The sequence below is a fragment of the Strix uralensis genome, chromosome 11, assembly GCF_047716275.1.
Source record: "Strix uralensis isolate ZFMK-TIS-50842 chromosome 11, bStrUra1, whole genome shotgun sequence".
Classification (NCBI taxonomy): Eukaryota; Metazoa; Chordata; class Aves; order Strigiformes; family Strigidae; genus Strix; species Strix uralensis.
The window spans coordinates 3,621,908-3,642,012 of NC_133982.1; the positions used below are offsets into that span (position 1 = coordinate 3,621,908).

Consider the following 20,105-nt stretch of genomic DNA (forward strand, 5'->3'; position numbering starts at 1 on the left):
AATGAAATCCCTGCAGGAAGCAGAACTCTCTGAACTGATTTTATTATAGAGTGGGGAACTCAGCCTACTATTGCACAGAATTATTTATAATCCATCAACATACAGCAGGCTCCTGCGGCCTGACAAAAGTACTTATTTAATTTTTGAGAAGTTAAAACAAAGGTATGGACACTAGTAGTGTTGTGCTTTTAGATTGCTTTTAAGTTCTAATCAACAGTGGGGGGAAAAAACCTTTTATTAAAAATATTAGGGGATTACAGTGACATATTGGGGAAGTCCTGTTTTTAAGGATCCACGTTCCATCTCTCTGTTGGGTTGTGATGAGATTTGTGTTGCTTGTGCGGGTAGGGTTTGAACATTTGATACGGAATCTATGAGTATTTTTTGATCTGGCTGTGTAGTCCCTGCATATATTTTGTGAGTTATGCTAAAGAGACCCAAGGATTTAAACAGCGATAAGCACAGGACAAATCAGAAGAAACCTTTGCAGCATGTGCAATATCCAGTTTACTGACAATTTTTAGTGCTTTGGAATATTGTATTTAATCCTACAACAAGCTCGGGAACCTTTCATCCTCAGTCTGTTTTCAATATAATTATTTTAATGCCTACAAGTAATATGATGGAACTAGAAGTAGATTGCTTTGTGGAGAGGAAGGATGTGATAAATTTAATGCATATTTTGAACAATTACAAATTGGAAAGAACATGCACAAACATCAAAAAAGTCTGCCTTGAAACAGATCTGATGCTTTTCTTCAGTGCGACTGTCCTCTCTTTAAAGAGAGTATCTATTAAAATACATTAGTATACGAAACTAGGTTGATTTTCTTCTGCTTATTAGAGTTCTTTACTCTCTCTTGTCCAACAAGGCGCTCTCCTTTGGAGCGTACTCATGTCAATACAGATGCAGAGTAGAAGTGCTACACTTGACTTTACTAGCTCATAACTCTTCATGTAATTAGTTTTATTTTAGCAAAATCCTTTAAATCCATCATTTTTCTTTACTAGAAACTCGTGTTCCTGAAGTTCCAAGTTCCTTACATGTCCGTCCACTTGTCACCAGTATCGTAGTAAGCTGGACTCCGCCTGAAAACCAGAACATCGTGGTGAGAGGCTACGCTATAGGGTATGGCATTGGCAGTCCTCACGCACAGACCATCAAGGTGGACTATAAACAGAGATACTATACCATTGAAAACTTAGGTAAGGAAAGGAAGTTAACGTCAGTCCCCAAGTTTTACCTCTCATTTATGTTACTGTTTCCTAATTGTGGTATTATAAATAAATAAAACTACATGCATGGTTTTAAGAGGATCCTTTTCCTTATTCAGGTATTATAACGGATGCCAAACTGTTGCTAAATTTCAAATAAACCCAATTTTCTGATGACAGAGAAAGAGGCAGAGGAATAAAAATACCCAAACCCAGAATCCTAAATCCACTGAGTTTGAAGCATAGTGCATTTTGATTTGATGCTTTGCCTTCAACGCTTATTACAAAATGTTTCGTGCTCAGCAGCATTCCCTTATTCTCCTTCTGGAGCTGCAGAACAGGTGGCTTCAGGCAAAAAAGAAACTGAAATGTCACCAAGATACAGTGGCATCTACTTTAAAAGAAAAATATAGAATCGTTCCTCCACAGAATTCTCTGTGGTAGGTAAGATATCCTGAAAGCAAAATAAATATTAGTATTCTGAACTGTTGAAAAGTTCCATTAAATTGGAGTAATATTGTAGTAGAGCGAGTTAAAATGTTCATTTAAAAATGTTTTTCCTTCCTGCTATTTTGGCTGTACTTAAGGTGGGTTTGCTGTGACTATAAACTCCTGCTGTATGAGAACTCTTGAACACGAGGTCTGTACGGACCCATTCTCAACTCAAATTTAGTCTAGTCATGTATTTCAGTTAAAAAAAAATTACTGAACAAAGAGAAAATGGAGAAGCAGAAAATAGGATTCATTAACAGTTTGCACTGAAATTCTATTTAATTTTTTTTCCCCTTTAGACCCAAGCTCCCACTACGTCATAACTCTGAAAGCCTTTAACAATGTTGGTGAAGGAATCCCTCTCTATGAGAGCGCGGTGACCAGGCCTCACTCAGGTAAATGCGAGGGGCTGCTTTTAAGTTCTGCACAGCTGAAAATTGTTAACACACCTCTGCACAGCAGCTGGAAATGTGATGATATGTCCTATAAGAGTGTTGCTTATCAGTGCCATCAAGGACACTCCATTTCTTTAACTGATTGGCCTTACTAGTTCAGTGATTGCCTCGCATGTTCCATCCATTTATTAAACCACCTAAAATTGGTTTCATTAAATTACAAAACTTACCTTTCAACTACTTATAGATGTTCTTATTCAAAGTTACCATCACATTAGCACAAGTGTGTGTGGGTGCAGTTCTAAAGGCATGTCCCTTATTCTTTTTTTTAGGGACAAGTATGGATTTTTTTTTTTTGGTCTTTTACACTGAGATTTTGAATATGCTGCCTGCATTTTCTTTGTCTAAGTCTCGGTCTTCTGTCACACTAAACAAATTCTTGGCTTTTTTTTTTTTTTTGTTCTGTAATACATTAATAAAAGATTTTCAGCACAGAAATCTGTTTGTAAGTGAGCTATTACTATGCTATGGTTCACTGTGTTCCCTCCTAGACTGTTGACATGATGTAGTTATTTTATGTAGATGTTAACACCTCTGTTTGTTCTAGTCTTCTGAAGAGCAGGAATTCTTATAGATTTTATAGAGGACACTGGGACTGCAGTTTCTTCAGTTACTGCAAATTTATATGACAATTGGAACTTGACTGCCATTAATACTCTTTAAAAGGTGATGGGAGTTGCCTGTAATTTTTATGAAGTGACATTTACCCATCTCGATGTCCAGCTCTCTTTCCTCCTTATTGTTTTCTGGAAGAGGAATCAGTGGACATTCTGAGGCAAATAAAGTCAAAGTTAAAAATTACTGTGTGTTTGGGGTTCTTAGGCCATGGTTGAATGTACTGAACACTAAGATAATTAGGTGTGTATATATGTTATCTTACTGTCTTAAGAAGGGAACACGATGCAAAAGTAATTTTATTAGCCAGTCTTATGTCACCTATTAACTCTGGATTTTCTCTCTTTTTCTCCATTTCTCACCTTTCATTTCATTGTACTACCCTGCATTTCCCCTTTTTTGTTTTTGTTTACATTAAAATGCCACCTTCTCCCTTTTTAATTATAATACACTACTTTTTACCCATCAATTCCCTAGACACTTCCGAGGTTGATTTGTTTGTTATTAATGCTCCATACACTCCAGTGCCAGATCCGTCTCCCATGATGCCACCGGTGGGAGTTCAGGCTTCCATCCTGAGTCATGACACCATACGGATCACTTGGGCAGACAACTCTCTGCCAAAGAACCAGAAGATCACAGATGCTCGCTACTACACAGTTCGCTGGAAAACCAATATTCCTGCAAATACAAAGTACAAGGTATTGGAGTTTCAACAACACTAACACAGCTGTGTTATTTCAGTGAGAAGAAGTTTCATGTTCAAGTCAGGGTTCAGTGAAAATGAGAGTAAAGACAAGCACTTAGAAAATGGTATAGAGGTGTGCTCACTTTTATTTGAGAGGCCTGGACTGAGTTCATATCAGTGCTGCTCAATTAAATCATCACTTCAAAGATGCTCCTAGATTTAGTGGAAGTAGTTAGTTTTGTGGTGTTTTGTGTATTTGTGTGAAAGAGATTGCGGTGGGGTGTCGTGTGTGAGCGAGTGGAAGAGCTGGCTCGGGGAAGGAAGGCGAAGGCCGTTCTGCTGTGGAACCGTGGACACGCTGACAATTTTATCCTTTCTACTTCACCCTAACATGATGGCTTTGTACGACAGATGTGGGCTTACCTTTAGAGGAGCCAATAATGCAGTAATAAGGTATGTGTCACTAATGGCTTCTCTCCACTTAGCAGAAGAACCTGAATTTGTGCGGTGAGTCATGCAGGGAAAATATTTACCCTGACAGTTTTCAGTTTCCTTTTACAACCTTTTCTGTTCATATGAAGTTGATAATGAACCTTTCCTTTGGGAACTGAACGTGTGCACAATATATAACAATAACTTCATGATATCCCTGCCTTTCTTGATTTTCATCTGCTGTTTTGATTTGGAGACTAGATTCAGGGTTTGGTTTGTTGGTTTGCATTTGTTTAGTTGGTTGGTTGGATTTTTTTAATTTTCAGAGTTATCTGGAGGCCTCAAAAATGCTGACTGCAAATTTCACATTTGAAATGAGACTCAGAGGAAATGGTTGTTAAAATACCCTGCTAGTGGAGCTCCCTTTATGCTCTTGCAGAGCAATCTTGTTACAAACCAGATTTTTCTTTTTTTATTGAAATGAAAAGATGTATACTTGTATGTTCTTCCTCTAAAGGCAAGTTATTTATGAACCCACATTCCTGAGTCATGTGCAGAGGATATCTTGGGAGTGATTTATATAATGCTGCAGTTTCATTAGTTAAATGCTTAGAAAAAACCACCCTCGGTGGTAAATGAAATACTCCCACTGTTCTCAGTGCTGGTGGCCAGTGGTCAAGAAGTTTTACTGTGGACCAAAAATAACATGTAATGATGGAATATAGTTCAAAATTACTCATTGTAAAAAGCATTTGCCTGAAAGGACATAAGTTTGAGAACATTCGCTCTAATCATTTTTAACCCATGATGTTTGGAGAACTCGCATCCTTTCTTTCTTTGTTTCAATCGTTAATTCTGTACTACTCTGAACAACAGCAATTGCTAATTCTAAGAAAGGCAAAACCTCTTTTCAGCAGTGCTGTTCAATGAGCTGTTTCATTTCAGTCAGGTCTTTGATAACTTTATTATGAGTTAGTATGTAGTTTGTCATGGCCGTCTCTAGAAGCTTTGTTATTTATTGTGTGTTTTGAGGCCGTTCATCCAGTTGCATCAGTGCTTCTCTGTTACGCAGCCTTGCACACAGAAATTTTATCTTTGTGTCAGCTCTCTAGTATCCAAAGCTACATCTGTTTCACACAGTGTTGTTTCATCCATCCCTCTCGTCAGTAAATTGGTTGTCGATACAGTTCATTCATATTTTCTACATTTGCTCCCCGCTTCTACGCTGACATTCGCAAACTATTATTAAAGAAGAGGCTACATGCTTCAAATACAAGTTAAGAGGTTCCACCTTAAGGAGCCTTATTTTCTTAAATTTGTAGAGGAGTCATGTCAATCTAGAGCATATAAACACAGGAACAGATGTGATACAGTTCCTGGAGCTAAAAGACTCCACTGTGCTTTGAACCATGTAGTTTCACTAATGTGGATCGGAGAGCATTTTTCAAAGGATCTTTGTTGGTGGAGCAGAGTTGTCCTACTCACAGGCTACCTGTGATTTACCAGTGTGCTCTCAAGCATAAGCTAAAATATTAAATCTTAACTTAGATCTTTTAGGACTGTATAAAAGGAAAATAAATTTTACAGGGTGATATTTATGAAGTCTATTTCTAGTCGGTGAGCAGGGTTTGGTACCGTGGGATATGTTGTGATCTTAAAACCACTAAGTGGTGTTAAAAAATGAAAATGAAGGGAAGTCCAACACTCCAATACAGCCTTTTGTGTGTCATTTACATTCAATATGATATGCAGTGAAGCTAAAAGATACCAAGTTTCAAAGCCATAGATGAAAAATACAACTTTAACCTGTAAAAAGGGCTCCGTCTGCCACACGTGACTGCAGCTAGGAGTGAAAAGACTATAAACAGAGTCGAAGGCTTAAACGCTGTTTAGGATTTCCATAGGTGTTCTAAAGAGGAAGAAATGGTGTGCTTCTTGGGGTAACTCAGCTCGTGATGCAAGATGCTAGGAAAAGATTTCTCCTTTGGACTTGCCATTATATAATTGTCCTGGCCAAAGGTCCTCCTTTACTAGGGAGATTGTGCTCAATCAAGCTTTGTCACTGAACTAATGTAAGAAATGTCCTGCTCTCCACTTAACTGTTTGAACCATTCAGCCACAATCACATTTTCTTTGAGACTACACTGAGTTTGTATCAAGTGAAGGTTTAAAGTTAATGGAGGATTTTATTTTAATTAGTTTAATGATGTCTTTGTTGTCTGTCCACCCCTGTGATGTCTAACTGGCAAAATGCGTATCTGTGAACAGCAACATACTTTGTACAAATCTATCACTTGGCTAACAGTTTTCTGAACTTCCACCTGGTGTAAGAAAAAAAGCTGTCGCTCATACTTGAGAAATAAGGGTTTTCTTTGCAGAATTTGGACTATGTTATTCATAGAGTCTTCAAGAAATGTCCCTTTTCCTTGAAAATTTATTAGCTGGAAACAGTTGTTTTCTGAAGACAGTAGTTGTATACAGTTGTTGTATGGCCCTGTCAAATATTGACATAACTAACTCTTTAATTCTGTGTTTAGATCGCTGTAGGTCAAGGTAAGGAATATACATGTGTGTAGATACATCTTTTTTTTTTATAGGCCTCAAGTACATTCTGTTCGTGTTCAAGTCATGTATAACAAATATCAGATATGTTAACCAAAAGGTCGGAAATTCTAGCTAAATGGCTGAGTTACAAATTCCTCTATAAACCATGTGTAGTCTCAGTGTGCAATCCTAGATAACTGTTTTTTCTGAAAAAAATCTACATATTAGTAGAGCTTCAAGTTTCAGTACCTGTACCTTCAGCTGGTTTTGTTTTTTTTTAAGGATGTTAAAAATTTACTGAAAATTCTAACAGGAGTTTGGAAGGCAGATAATAGATTTCAAGAAGGACTGTTACTGTTAGCTGTACTTCATTGTTTTCCCTAGCCAGATCAGTTAATGAAATGCTGTAAATTAAACCCCCCAAGTAGACAGTGATTTAGCCTGCTGCATAACAAGTGTGCCCTGGACCTTCTATTGCCTTTTTTTTTTTTTTTTTTTTAATTTATAATTGACTGCTATTAAATGCTCTTGCCAATTGCAGAATGAATTTCTAGTTTAGGATAAAACAACTGCACATTAATACTTGATTAATGAATTTGCATGACAGAGCGAAAACGCTACAGAATTAATGACTGTGGTTATGAAAATGTAGCGATGCTAAAATGTTTTAAACACTTACCTGAGAGTGTTTGAGAGCTGGTGATTGATGGTTTTCAGTTCAGAAGTTACTGACTTTTTTGTTTTTCTTCCAGACTGCAAATGCAACCACTTTGAGCTATTTAGTGACTGGGTTGAAACCAAATACCTTGTATGAATTCTCCGTGATGGTGACTAAAGGTCGAAGATCAAGTACTTGGAGTATGACAGCACATGGAACAACTTTTGAATTAGGTACTCCTTCGTGTCTTTCTGGAAGGGCCAACATTCCTGATGAGATGAATAAAGTCAAGCCTGCCAGAATTCTGGAGGAGGGAAAGCATGTATTTAAAATTATTATGCTGATGAATACTTGCTGGGGGGTTCTTTTCTTTACAGTTTAGTCAGAAATTCTGATTAAAAAACAACAACATACTTCAAAATTCAAAGGGATGATTGCATGCAAAAGAATTTACATCAAATTACAGAGAAGTAATGAATAATGTACCACAGTTCATGGACAGGAGAGAATAAAGAAGCATATGCTTGAAGCATCTAAGAAAGAGCACGTTAATAGCAAATACAAAGAAAATACTTTAGCAAATAATAATTAAAATTTACTATAATTATGATGATAATTATTAGAGTGAGGAAGTGTATGAGGCCAATGAACTTAAAAAAAATCTCAGTAGAAATTAAGACATCCAAATCAGCCCTTAATTCTTGTTCTTCCACAGGAGTTGCCATTGCAGTCCTCAGTGCTGTAGAAATGACGTGCTCTCAAAGTACAGACAGAAGAGGGTTTGTAGCTGCCAGGAGGAACTTGGGCCCACTGAGTGACCGTGAGGTCCAGAACCTCTTTCTCCCCTGACCTGTCCCTCATTAGCTCTTTTTATCCTGCAGTGTCAAATGATCTTTGTGCAATTAAATTTACTGCTTATTATGCTTAGGTTTCTCTTCATATAAACTGTAAGGACAAAACAGAGCCTATCCAAATTACCCTGGAGTTCTCATGCTAAATTAAAACACAGCAAAAAAAATCAAGCTTGCAAAGAATTAGTGAGATCATCCAAATATCCTATAACAAGGAGTAAGGAAAAGCAAAAAAACAAAACCAGGATAAAATCAGGAATCTCCTAACTTTGAAGTCCCATAAACCCTTAGCGAGCTTCAGTTGCTTTTGAAAACATTGTCTTAGATTTTGGTGGGAATTCCGTGATGTGGAGCCAGCTACCGTTCTGACAGCACAGGTCTGGACTGAGGCTCTTTTCCCATTCCAATTACTATGCCCATCCCATGTAAAACACTTCATTTTTGCTGACACACGTGCAGTTCTCATCCATAACTTGAAGAGCAGGCACTGTGAAAGTTTCACAAATACAGTTCTTAAAAGAGAATTTGAAACTCAAAAAAGTACAGGAGCGAGGGTGAGATACAGGAGGTCTCATTTCATTTAAATAGAAAGTAAATTTCTAGTTGGGGTGGTTGTAAAGAGTATTTGCAAATATGACCTAAAAGCTTGGGAACTGAGAAGCAAATGAAAAAAAAAAAAAAACCAAAACAAAAATATATTTTCTCATAACAGATCTTGTGATTTATATTACTCGCCAAATTCCTGAGTGTGTGACTCATTATTTTTGAATAATCTTGAGTAGCAGCGTTGTATAGGACTTGCTCCTCAACTAATGCTGAAGAAAAATAAAGGATACTGGGTTCAGTGTTGGTCTGTGAATTTGTAATCTCTTGTGGGCTAGTCCTGATTTTTATTTTTTCTTCTCTGAACCTTACTGTAGGGCCTTGAATCGTGCTTTACATCTCTATGTTTCTGTTGTTTTGAGTATTCTATTGTTTTTAAGTATTTGGGGTAATAGTTACAGTAACTTTTGAGCTTTTGCTGTCCCTGGTTTCCAACTGTTATTCTGCACAGGAATAACAGGCAGGCTGTCTCAGAGGATGGACAGATTAATTTCTAATAGGTAATATACATAAAGCTCTTTAAATGCAGAAAGCACTGTGTAAGCACTAAATGTTACTATTATGGTATTAAATATCCAAGGCGGATTTACTTTGCTAAAAGTTACCTAATTAGAAGTCTCATGTTTTTCATAATGTGGCATTGCAAACTGTGGCTGGTTAATGCACCTTTGGAGACATTGGCTCTGTGCATTTGAAAGCCATTAATCTAGGCCCCAGCTGGATATTTTACTTCACAGCAAGAAGGGTCTCGGATTTCAGTCTTTTGCTGGAGCAACTTGTGCCATTTCCTGAACTTTAGGCAGGAGGAGGCTGATGGCAGAAGGAAGTGCTCTCCCCCTCTCTCTCAATCTTACTCTCTGGCAACCCAGGAAAAATGATTGGACGCTTGTGTTCAGCAAATATTTCTTGATTTCAAATGCTTCTGTGGTGCAGATTTCCCTGCAAATCACAAATCAGTCTTCAATAAAGTAAATCAGTAATTACAGATAATAATTGTAAATCTCTGGTGAATTTACTTTGCTGATTTGCTGTTTGCTGGCGAAATAGCATTACTAGGTCTTGGTCCCACCATAAACCTGTAAATATGGAGATATTTCATATGCCTGTGCATATAAAAAGTATTTATTTCACAAGTTTGTGTAATTTTTCTGATGCCTGAAGAAATTCAGGTTAGAAGTCATTGACCCCCAACTGTTAGTTGTACAAAGATGCCATGGCTTTGAAGACACATGGGCTCACTCAGTCATGAATCACAGCATCTGTTGACAGAAGTGCTTTAGAGACGGGTAGCTCCGTACAGAAAGGAGACGCTGCACGCCAGATGGCATTTGCCAGTTGAATGGAGTAAATCAGTAAGACCACTACACTAGGCTGGTAGATTTATTTGAAGATCGAACATTCAGAGTTATTATTGTACGTGCCTTTTTTCAATGGTAGAACAACCAAAAAGCAAAGGTGCTGAGGTTACTTGTTTATATCCAGTGAAATTGGGCAAGCTGTTTCTGATAGTCTGGTTTTTGTTTGTTTGCAGTTCCTACTTCTCCTCCCAAAGACGTGACTGTGGTGAGCAAAGAGGGAAAACCTCGGACAATAATTGTTAACTGGCAGCCTCCATCCGAAGCCAATGGCAAAATTACAGGTGCAGTTTGCATGAGCAATAAAGGCAGATAGAAGACGCCTGGTTAACAGCAAAATGTGATCTGCATAACTGTGTGAATGTGTTCCATACTTCATTTAGCCTAGAGCTAGCCAAGAGGACTCGTATCTTCTTTGTCAATCTTTTTAGTAGCTCAGATTAATTATTTACTTTTGTACCTAGTAAAAATATATTAAGATATAAATTAACTGCAGTGTGAAATTGGAGTATAACCAGAAATATAATTGAAAGTTTAAATATCTCAATAACCTTTGCCTTCATCAGCTTGTGCTATTCTAATAGCATGCCTCCAGAAATACATCTGTAATGCCTCTGGCCCATCAGTATTTTATTTAGAAGAATCCATCCCAGTGCTCTTTGTCATTTTTGTGGCACGGAACAGACTTCAAGTCTGTTTATTAGTCCCCTGACATAACCATTAGGAGTAAACTGTTATTTGCCTTTGTAACTGCATCACTTCCACGCGGGATAAATCATTTTACAGAAAATAATAGTTGCTGTTTCTCTTCCATAATTCCTGTTTGGATTCCCATTTCTAAAGGCGTTCTGAAACAATTCACTTCAGTTTTCCTTTTTTTTTACCTCAGGCTTTAAGCTGATTTTATTGGCACGTAGTTTGCAGTGTATGATTTTGCTTTTGTTCTCAGAATTAACTATGGTGCAGAATCAAACCTTTGAAACCTGTCACCAACAGGCATCTGATGAGGCAATACTGTAGCCCAGTTTCTAGACAGGAGACGAAAACTAAAGACAGAATACTGGAGACTCTTGAGTAATTACAGGAAACTTTTAAGTAAGCCCTAAGACAGACCCCTAAAAGGCAAAGAGGCACTAAGCAAAGGCTGCAGGTCAGACGGCGTGGCTGTAACAGGTCTGTCTTGCTGGTGTCAGTGCTAAAACAAAGGGCAGGAGGGGCTGAGAAACACCAGTGCGCGACTTTTCTGTCCGGTCGGGTGCCCAGGGTGTCTCACAAGTGGAGCTGTAAGGATGCAGCTCTGACAGACGGCAGCTTGTTCTGCACCACAACGCCTGTTGGAGCTGTTGGTGTGTCTCTGCATGCATATAGCTGTTTATATGTTGTATATGTATTTTTTTATATTGGCTATAAAGCCAGTTCTGTGTTGTTTTATTATCAGCAAGATGTTTCTTCTTTATGGGAAACAAGGTTTGACTGAAGAAAGAAGAGCCTTTATCTTAGCTGCAGGTTAAAGCACTTACTTGCTAGCGTCAGTGAGGGTCATTCAGACAGGTGTGAAATGTTCAGGCACAAGTATCCCCAGGTTATATACGGTCCTAAAAAGATAAGCCTATCATCTTACATCAAGTGCATACATGAGAAAGGGAAGACAATGTACGACGAGATCAGCATTTACTTGCACAATGTGGTTAGCAAAATTACCACACACATTCAATTTTCCGGATGAAAAATCTCCTTGCAGTGTCTGTACTGTGAAGGAGTACTTTACATTTATTCATACGTGTAGAATGAAAACGTATAGTATTTATTAATTTTTGCTTAAGCAGTAGTTAACAGCTGAAAAATAAAATAAATCCTTCTGTGGTTAAGTCTGAGTCCACCAAACATTGGATTCCATTTGACAGGGGAGCAGGGTGTGGGCTGAGTGCCCTCTGGTGGGAAGAGCCACCAACAGCGGGAGAAGCAGCTCACTACTCCCGTAACTACTCATTAACTCAGCTCGGTTCTTTCTGTGCATTAAGTAAAAACTAAGTGATGATGTCATTCCACGCACTGGGTAGCATGTCTGTGGAATACGCGTCCTTTCAGCTCTAATCTCCTTTTGATGTGGGTAGGGTGGATGTGAAATACTGAACTGTGCTAGTCTGGATTCCAGATGCTTGTGCATCATTATAGTTGCTGACTAATTAGTACAGTCATAAGTTAACTCAGTAGTCTTGTGTCACTATACTTTATATAGTGCTTTTAACTGTCACTATATGTTGCCCCTTCTTAGACAAGTTACAGTTATGTTGCTTTGTGACCTGTACAAATAGCAAATTATTAAATCTACTCCCTGGTAGTTAATGCCACCGAGGGAAGAAATTAAGCACGCCAGACCTACAACTGGCATCTGAAGCGCTACGCTCTGTGCCGTACTGGTTACTGTGAATTATGTGAATTTGGGGTATCGGGGTTCTTTAAGAACCAGAAGTCACTCTGGAGAACGTCTCCCCTTCCCTACGGTGATCCCCAGGTGGGTGGGCTGTGGGACAAGGGCTGATAACCCAACCCTATGCTGGTGCAAGTATTTATTTTAGGCTGGGGCTCCGTGTTTCTCCGATAAAAGGTTAGAAAGCTTTTACTTTGTATTGGTTGTAATTGCAGTGTATTTTAGTAACAGAACATAAACTCTTCCCATACATTTTTTTTCTGTGACATGCAGGATAACTTCAGTTCTCTTCAGATTGTTGTCATCTTTGTTAATAAACTGAAAAATAATAAACTGAACCACTGAACACGCATTCTTTAGCTATGCATGAAGATGTTTTGCTGTTTTAACGTTAACTGCTTTCTATAAATATTAATACTTTGAGGATGTTTTGATAATAACAGCTTTATGTTATTTTACATTATTTGGTCTATAAACAGGTAATGAGATGGAAGTGAGGAATTTCTCCATATTCAATGAACAGTGATCAAAAAGAATTTTGATATTTTAAATGGCTTTTTTCCTCTTAATGTGTACTTTTGAACAGTTTAAAAATTTAAGATGGGAAGGCTGTCTAATATTTGAATGCATTCTTAGTCTTTGAAAAAATAAGAATACTCTTTCAGAAAACCCATTTAGCTGTGCAAGTATCATTAAAAGTCAATAGAACATCTTCTGTGAGATCTTACACTATCCTGTTGTTTTATGCATAAAGTTCTTTTGCTTTTCCCTTTGAATAGGATACATCATTTACTACAGTACGGATGTGAATGCTGAAATACATGATTGGGTTATTGAACCTGTTGTGGGAAACAGACTGACCCATCAGATACAAGAATTGACCCTTGATACGCCGTATTATTTCAAGATTCAGGCCCGCAACTCGAAGGGCATGGGGCCGATGTCTGAGGCAGTTCAGTTCAGAACCCCAAAAGGTGAACTATCGTGTATATCTCAGTATCTTCCTCCTCGTTTTCTGAATACAACCTCTGTAAGGTTAAATATAAAATGTATGCTACTGGTATCTTAGACTGGAAAAGACAGGAAGACAATGGAGTTTGACTAGAATGAAATTTTCTATTGGATTGCTTTTGCATGTAGTTAATACATATGCAGATGTCGCTCAGCTGTTTGATTAATTGTGTTGTTTCAAAATTACTGGTGGGCACTTAAGTTGTTAATGCTGAGGGTCTGTGTCCTAAATGTACTTTTAGAAAAGAAGGTTTTAGTTGCTTTAAGATTCTAGGTCTTGTGTGTCACGTCTACTCCCGATGAAAGCAGCAGCAGGCTGCTCGCTAGTGACTTGGATGATATAATGGGAACTAGTGTGACACAACAGGCTCTTAAATCAAGAACTGCTGGGTAATGGGTAACTAGTGAAATAGTACGAATGCATGATAGCTTGGGAAAAAAGTACCCTAAGGAGAGGTGACAAATAAAGTTATGAGTAGATTTTTTAACAGTACTTTTTCCATTTGAGTATTGGTGGTTAGAAATGAGAGCTCAAGCTAGTCTACTTACGCTGTGTGAAACTTTGAATTCTGTCTCTCGCTCCTTCAAGCCTTGTGATCTCTCTCTTGTTTTTTCCTTCCCTGTGCTTGTCCCACTAGCCGAATCCTCAGATAAAATGCCTAATGATCAAGGTAAATGAATAGCCACGCTTTCTCCTTCATTCCATCCTCCACACGTTTTGTTTTTCCTGTCCATGTGCTGTTGCATTTCCTAAATGAAACAACTATCTGCTGCTCTAACTGTAAATGAGCAAGTTCCTGTTGTGCTTTTAATAGTGAAAGAACTGAAAGTCCTATTTGTGGTTTGGGTGCTAGGAATATAAAGTGATCTCTGTAGTCAGATGTCACATGCAGGAACAAGTGGGTTGTGCCAGAGCTGAATCATTCTGTCAAAATGAATTTGGATTAAGTGATACTCCAGCCAGGCTCTGACCACTGATGCAAGATCTCAGTATGTAGAGGTGGAAGATCCAACAGTTATCTAATTAGCACAAGTGCTGTTTTGTGATCTCTATATCTATAATTATTTTCATAATAAAGGAAAGTATGCCTGCTCTAGAAGGCTTTTTTGCAAGAGAGATTCTGCTTGTCAGCTCATTTAGACCCCAGACTCTCCTGAAGAGCACAGCATTAGCTACTAAAAGCCTTAAGGTTTTAAAATGCTAGCTTGAAAAATAGTAGCTTTGAGTTTACTACATTGAATTATAAGCTGAATGTCCCAGGGCTATTTTTGCTTTCTTCCAAATAACCTACAAGCCCAATAAAAAGGGGAAGAATTAGTCTAAAGGACATTGGCAAGCAGATCAGACATTCGATTAAATAGATCCTAAAGGGATCAGCTTTTTTTTTACTTGCTTTTCAACTTGTTACTTTGAAGTAATTTATTAAAAATGCTTTTACCTTTTGTGTACCAAATAACGCTGATACTTGGTGGTTATGGAGTAAATTCATATCCAGACTTGTGTAAGCAAGATGCTAGCTGAGATTCAGGCTTGTCTGCAGGGAAGCAGATGCTCAGCGTGTCACCATTAGTGCTCAATGCAAGTGGAAGGGAATAGGGGAAGATTAAAAGGGTTTATGTAAAAGTTGCTCTTTTCTGTTCTGCATTATTCTAACCTCATATCAGCAGATAACTAAATCTTCTCATCCTAAAGTAACATGTTCTTCTGGTAACAATTTGATTCATTTTAATCAAATTATATAACTTATAAATCATAAAACCCTACATAAAATCCAAGAGAGTTTTGTTTCAGAATTCCTATAAGAATACTCGGAGATTATAAATCATGGCAGTAGGTTAAATGTAGAAAAGGAGAAGACAAGCTGAAGAGCAGAAGAGCCTGCTCTGTGACAATATCACTGAATTGCAGAATTGTGTCTTTCAGGAAATACTAGGCAAGTTATTTGAGACTGGGAAGGAACAAAGCTACAATGGGATTGACTCTCTGGCCTTAGTGGTTCTGTCTTTTTTTTCTCCCCCCTACTTTAATGTTTCTCTTCTGTATTAAGTACACTGTATTGTTCTTCCACACACTTCTCTAGCACAGAGCTTGTATTAGGAGGAGTTAGTGGCTGTTGCTGTCAGGCTTCAAGGAGTTGCACTGGTCAAGTACAAAAGAAAAGGTTAAGGTATCTAATCCTACTAAAACTATCCTAAAGTAACACAAAGCTAAATGCCCAAAAGGCTAAACTTGATCCTTGGTTTCAAGAATTAGATACTGAGAAGCATCTTGCTGAGGTACCTAAATTTCATCATATTTTGAAAACCAGACTTTGCATCTTGTAGTTACCTTTGCATTTTTGGAAATGTACAGACACTGGCACCACGCAGTCAGTGCCAGTACCAGGCGTCCCTGAGCTCCACGAGGATCACGCACAGGTAGTTATTCCCAAGGATGTCTAAACCCTTTGGAAATATGACTGCTTGCCAGAATGCTGCTTCCTCGCTATTGCTGCCTTTCAACATTTTTATCATCTAAATTTGATTTATCTGCTTTGTCACATGCACACATGTATATAAAATCTACAGTTGGCTGTGTGAGTATCTATGTTGTTGAGGGAGTGCAGACCCCATGATAAACCACACCAACTCTGTGTGTTACACCCACACGTACCACATGATCCCTGTTGGTCTGTGCAGGTGACTGTGTATATCTTATTATCTACTCCATTATTTTATGTCATCTGTTAACTTCAGTAGCAATTATTTTAATTTTCTCTCACGGTGTTATTAAGGATATTGAATTACACTTGGCCTGGCACGGGTCTTTGCAGAACTCATTAGAAATACCCCTCGTGAATAATGAGCCTGCAATTATAATTCTTATTCTTATCAGTTAATTAGTTGTTAATCTTGTTAATATGTGCCACATTGCTTTTTTATTATGGTCTTTTTAACAAAGCATCGTACAGTACTCAGTAAAATGTTTTATGGAAGTTAAATATAGTATGTCTGCATAGTTACTGTTACCAACCAAATTTATAGTCTGACATTTAGTTTGTTTGAAAATACTTGTTTTCAATAAAGCAGAAAGATGGGCCACCATTTCCTATCTGGCTATCACCTTTCCCATGATCTTGCCTATGTTAAGGCTCCAACTGCTGCACTAAAAAAGCATAGGGTGTCTATTTGCCCTTTTACAGTATTGTCAGTTATTTTTATTCTCTCCTTCTCATGCAGCTTCTCTGGTGCTCCAACATATCTTCAGCGCCAGGTTCAGTGATCTGGGGTTTTTTCACGTCTTCTCAGTGAAGTTATCTGGTCATACAGATGTCAATATATTAAATACAAGCTGTTAAAAATTCTGTTAAATTATTTCACTGCTGCTGCAAAATTATTAGTCCAGTACTTCAAAAAGAGACATTTTCACTGAATTCAGTGTTCTCTTTAGACTGGCAGGTGCAGTATGTCTTTTTCGTTATAGATTTGTCCTGCAATACATCTTTTCCATTATTTTAGACTATGTCTAACTCCTCACTGTATAAGCATAACATTCCTTCTTACCCTTCTCAGGGTTTAGTCGGCATTCTGGCTGGTACCTTTTGCTGGTTTTACCAGTTGTCTTTATTTCACAGTGACTAATTTACAGGCTTTAACATTAGGTTCACATTAGGTTCACAATTTCCATTTGTTACACATCCTTTAACACTTATTACTTCTCGATTGGAGTGAATTTTTAACTGAGAAAATCCTCCTTCTGATCGTGAAACTGCCAGTTATGCAGACTTTTGGGTTTTTGTGGTTTGGGCTTTTTGCACGTAACAGTGTAAAAATGTGCAAAGTATTATGGATTCCTATAGCGAGAGGAATGTTGTTCTTTGCATCTTGCTATGTTTCCCTTACTACAGTATGTTTATCATTCACAGTAATTTTGCATTAGTCTATTTTAATGAAAACAGAAGTGACAGAACCAGGGTTTTGGATATCTTTATCTGCGGGAAGCATTCTGCTAACTCAGGAGAGGTCTTAACATTAGAGGTGAACTTGTGACTTCATGCGTCTTGCTGTGGCAGCAAGTGATCTAAATGAGACCTGAATTATGCAAGGAGAAGTACATGCTAGAGTGAAAAGATGACGGGATTTCAGTCGGTAGGGCAGCTCTTGCAGTTAGCCCCTAGGAGCCCACTAGCAGTAGCTAAGGTTCAGGAGGGGCTGGGTAATTTGCCTCAGTTTGTAATAACTGATGTACAGATACGTTTACTTCCATTGTCAGCCTATAAATGTAAAGCTTGGGAATTAATTAATTTGTTTTCCCAGGTTTCACAAAAAAACCATTTTTGTGATATCTCATTGTCACTTGTGGCGAAGGTGGAACAAACAGACAAGAGTGGGGAGAAGCTGAAAGCAAGTTTTTATGGATAGGCAGGGACTGAATATTATGTTTACTGTGATTTTGATCCTCCACAGTCTTCCACACTTAGTGTAATTAGGTATTAGGAAAAGAAACCTGTATAATTACTGTTTCAAGGTGGTTAACTGTCTGCACAAGTGTGGCAAAGCCATTTACTTCGATATATACCTGTGTATTACTGCAAATAATTTTTATATTCTTTAAAACGAATACTAGTAGCTTACTTAGGAAAATAGTAATGCAGGAAACAAATTTTTAAACAGCTCTTTTGGAGAAGCAGTTCTCTTCTTGGAGAAACACAGTTGCTGTTCAAAGCCAAATCATGTTGTATGGGAGAGAAAAGGAGAGAAAAAAAAATGCTCACAGTGGTTCAGAGAAGTTCCGAAAGAGCTACCTTAGAAATGATAAAGTGTGTGTTCTGTGTGTACGTATATGTATATAAAATCACCACATATACAACCTTTTCAGCTTCAGGATCCGCAGGGAAAGGAAGCCGCCCAGTGGACATAGGACCAGATTACAAACCACCACTTGGTGGTAAGTGTTGTTTTAAAGCTTCTCAATTGGAATGCAGTGTCTTGGTGTTTCACCAAGTGATGCTATATCCGACTGAAAATACTGATTACATCTGTTCCAGTAACTTTCTCTCCATGATGATAGTTGTTCCCACTTAAGAAATTGTATCATACTTCTGTCATAGCGTTCTATGTGCCTAATGCGTGGGGTATATGGAAAAAATACCATCGCATGCATTTACATTTCAGTCTTGATAAGCAGATCTTGTTCCCAGTTCAGTTTTAAATGGCTGCTATAGCGCACAAGTGTGAAATTAATTCAGTAAGAACATACTAGGAGGAAAAAAAAATAATCCTAACTCCTTTTCCTTATTAGCACTGTGCATTGCGGAAGCCTTGCCCTAAGGTAACACTCATTACTGTTACATAAAATGTGTTTCTTTCAGAGGAAAGTGACCACTGTAGAATACTGATACCGATTCATCTGATTATTGGGTCCAAGGGGATGCCTGTAGTGCTTTAGTTTTAGCAAGGTCCCAGGTTAACTCTCCTTAGACTCTTAAAACTATTGAATTTTTTTATGATAACTATTTGAGTAGGGTGAGCATACATTTTTATAGACTGTTAGTTGGAAATGGATCTATAAAGCATCTTACAGATTTAACAATTGTACAGAAACACAATTGGCAAATAACAAAAATATAAGCAAGCAGCACTCCCCTTGAAATCCTGGCAGACAAACCATCTTTCTCATTCTGCTAATTTGTGTGATTCTGGAAGTCTTTGATGGGCACTGCTTGCTTTTGATGGCGATTTTTTTCTGTGTAATAAATAACGCGTTTCTCCCATCTCAAACTCTTTCAGGCAGTAACAGCCCCCATGGAAGCCCTACTTCTCCCTTGGACAGCAACATGCTCCTTGTAATCATAGTGTCTGTTGGAGTGATCACCATTGTGATAGTGGTGATAGTCGCTGTCTTCTGCACCCGTCGTACAACTTCTCACCAAAAAAAGTAAGATGTCTGGGTGGCACCTTGCCCTGTCCTACCAGTCTTACTTAATTCTGTTATTTAATCTTTATGATGCTTTAGAGTTTATTACTTTTAAGTAGAAATTCTCCTCTGACAACAGATCAGTAATGCAGTTTGAATTCTTGTGTTCAGAAGATAACACGCATCCATACAGCTATCATGCATGTGATGATGATGATGTTCTGTTTTTCCTAATTAGTGTTTCAGAGTTTACAAACCATCAAGAGTTTACAGGCAAACTGGGGCAGTGCTTTCGTGCATACCTACGCTTGGCCCTCTCTGAGGAGAAATTATTTAACATACTATTTCCAAGCTCGAGCCAATACATCTGGTTAGAGCTGTGAGAGCTCAACAGCTCAGGCAGATTCTCGCTTCTGTTCTTAGCGTGTACTTCACTGCGTGGAGTGGGTTTATAAGCTGTGCATGATAATATCCAATTTGGAGATAGATTACTGGAGTGTAATCTGAGTCTGGTGCTGGACTCCTTAGAAGAGTGCTCCAAAATCCAAAATATAGGTGTGCATCTCAATTCTTCGCTCATTTAGAGCATCTGGATTAAGACTACAGCAGCGATGCTTCCGTTTATAGGCTCCTGAAGGCTGTTTCTGCATGTTCTTTGAAAGAACTGAACAGAGCTGAAAGCCTTTTTTTACGTTTGAACAGACTGTTATGCAAAATAGTTTTAAGAAAGTGATTAAAAGCCAGAGTTAGAAGATAATCTCTACTTGCTTTGTTGAAGCTGAACCATCCTACAAAAATACAAGTTCTTGAGGAGAGGAGAGCAAGGATGTATGAGCAATGGTCTAACAACTGGGGGATA

At 38.1% G+C, this 20,105-nt stretch overlaps 1 protein-coding gene and 1 long non-coding RNA gene across 10 annotated transcripts in view; one reads left to right on the top strand and one right to left on the bottom strand.

Annotated features, from left to right (window-relative positions):
• The window catches only part of NEO1 (neogenin 1), a 210,852-nt gene that overhangs the window by 175,721 nt on the left and 15,026 nt on the right, over window positions 1-20,105 (top strand). For 5 of the 9 annotated variants that reach the window (XM_074880250.1, XM_074880253.1, XM_074880254.1 and 2 more), the window contains exons 15-23: window positions 1,012-1,206; window positions 2,007-2,102; window positions 3,255-3,478; window positions 7,194-7,332; window positions 10,085-10,192; window positions 13,119-13,313; window positions 13,989-14,021; window positions 18,209-18,277; window positions 19,120-19,267. In XM_074880250.1, the coding sequence (XP_074736351.1) occupies window positions 1,012-1,206; window positions 2,007-2,102; window positions 3,255-3,478; window positions 7,194-7,332; window positions 10,085-10,192; window positions 13,119-13,313; window positions 13,989-14,021; window positions 18,209-18,277; window positions 19,120-19,267 (1,207 nt within the window). The remainder of the gene's footprint in view (window positions 1-1,011; window positions 1,207-2,006; window positions 2,103-3,254; window positions 3,479-7,193; window positions 7,333-10,084; window positions 10,193-13,118; window positions 13,314-13,988; window positions 14,022-18,208; window positions 18,278-19,119; window positions 19,268-20,105) is intronic. The other 4 variants (XM_074880248.1, XM_074880252.1, XM_074880247.1 and 1 more) reach the window with 2 other exon arrangements.
• On the bottom strand, window positions 842-7,214 carry LOC141948152 (uncharacterized). The gene is made up of 3 exons (XR_012630378.1): window positions 7,121-7,214; window positions 3,296-3,458; window positions 842-1,089 (listed from the first exon to the last, which is right to left on the bottom strand). It is a non-coding gene; the product is annotated as an uncharacterized LOC141948152 (long non-coding RNA).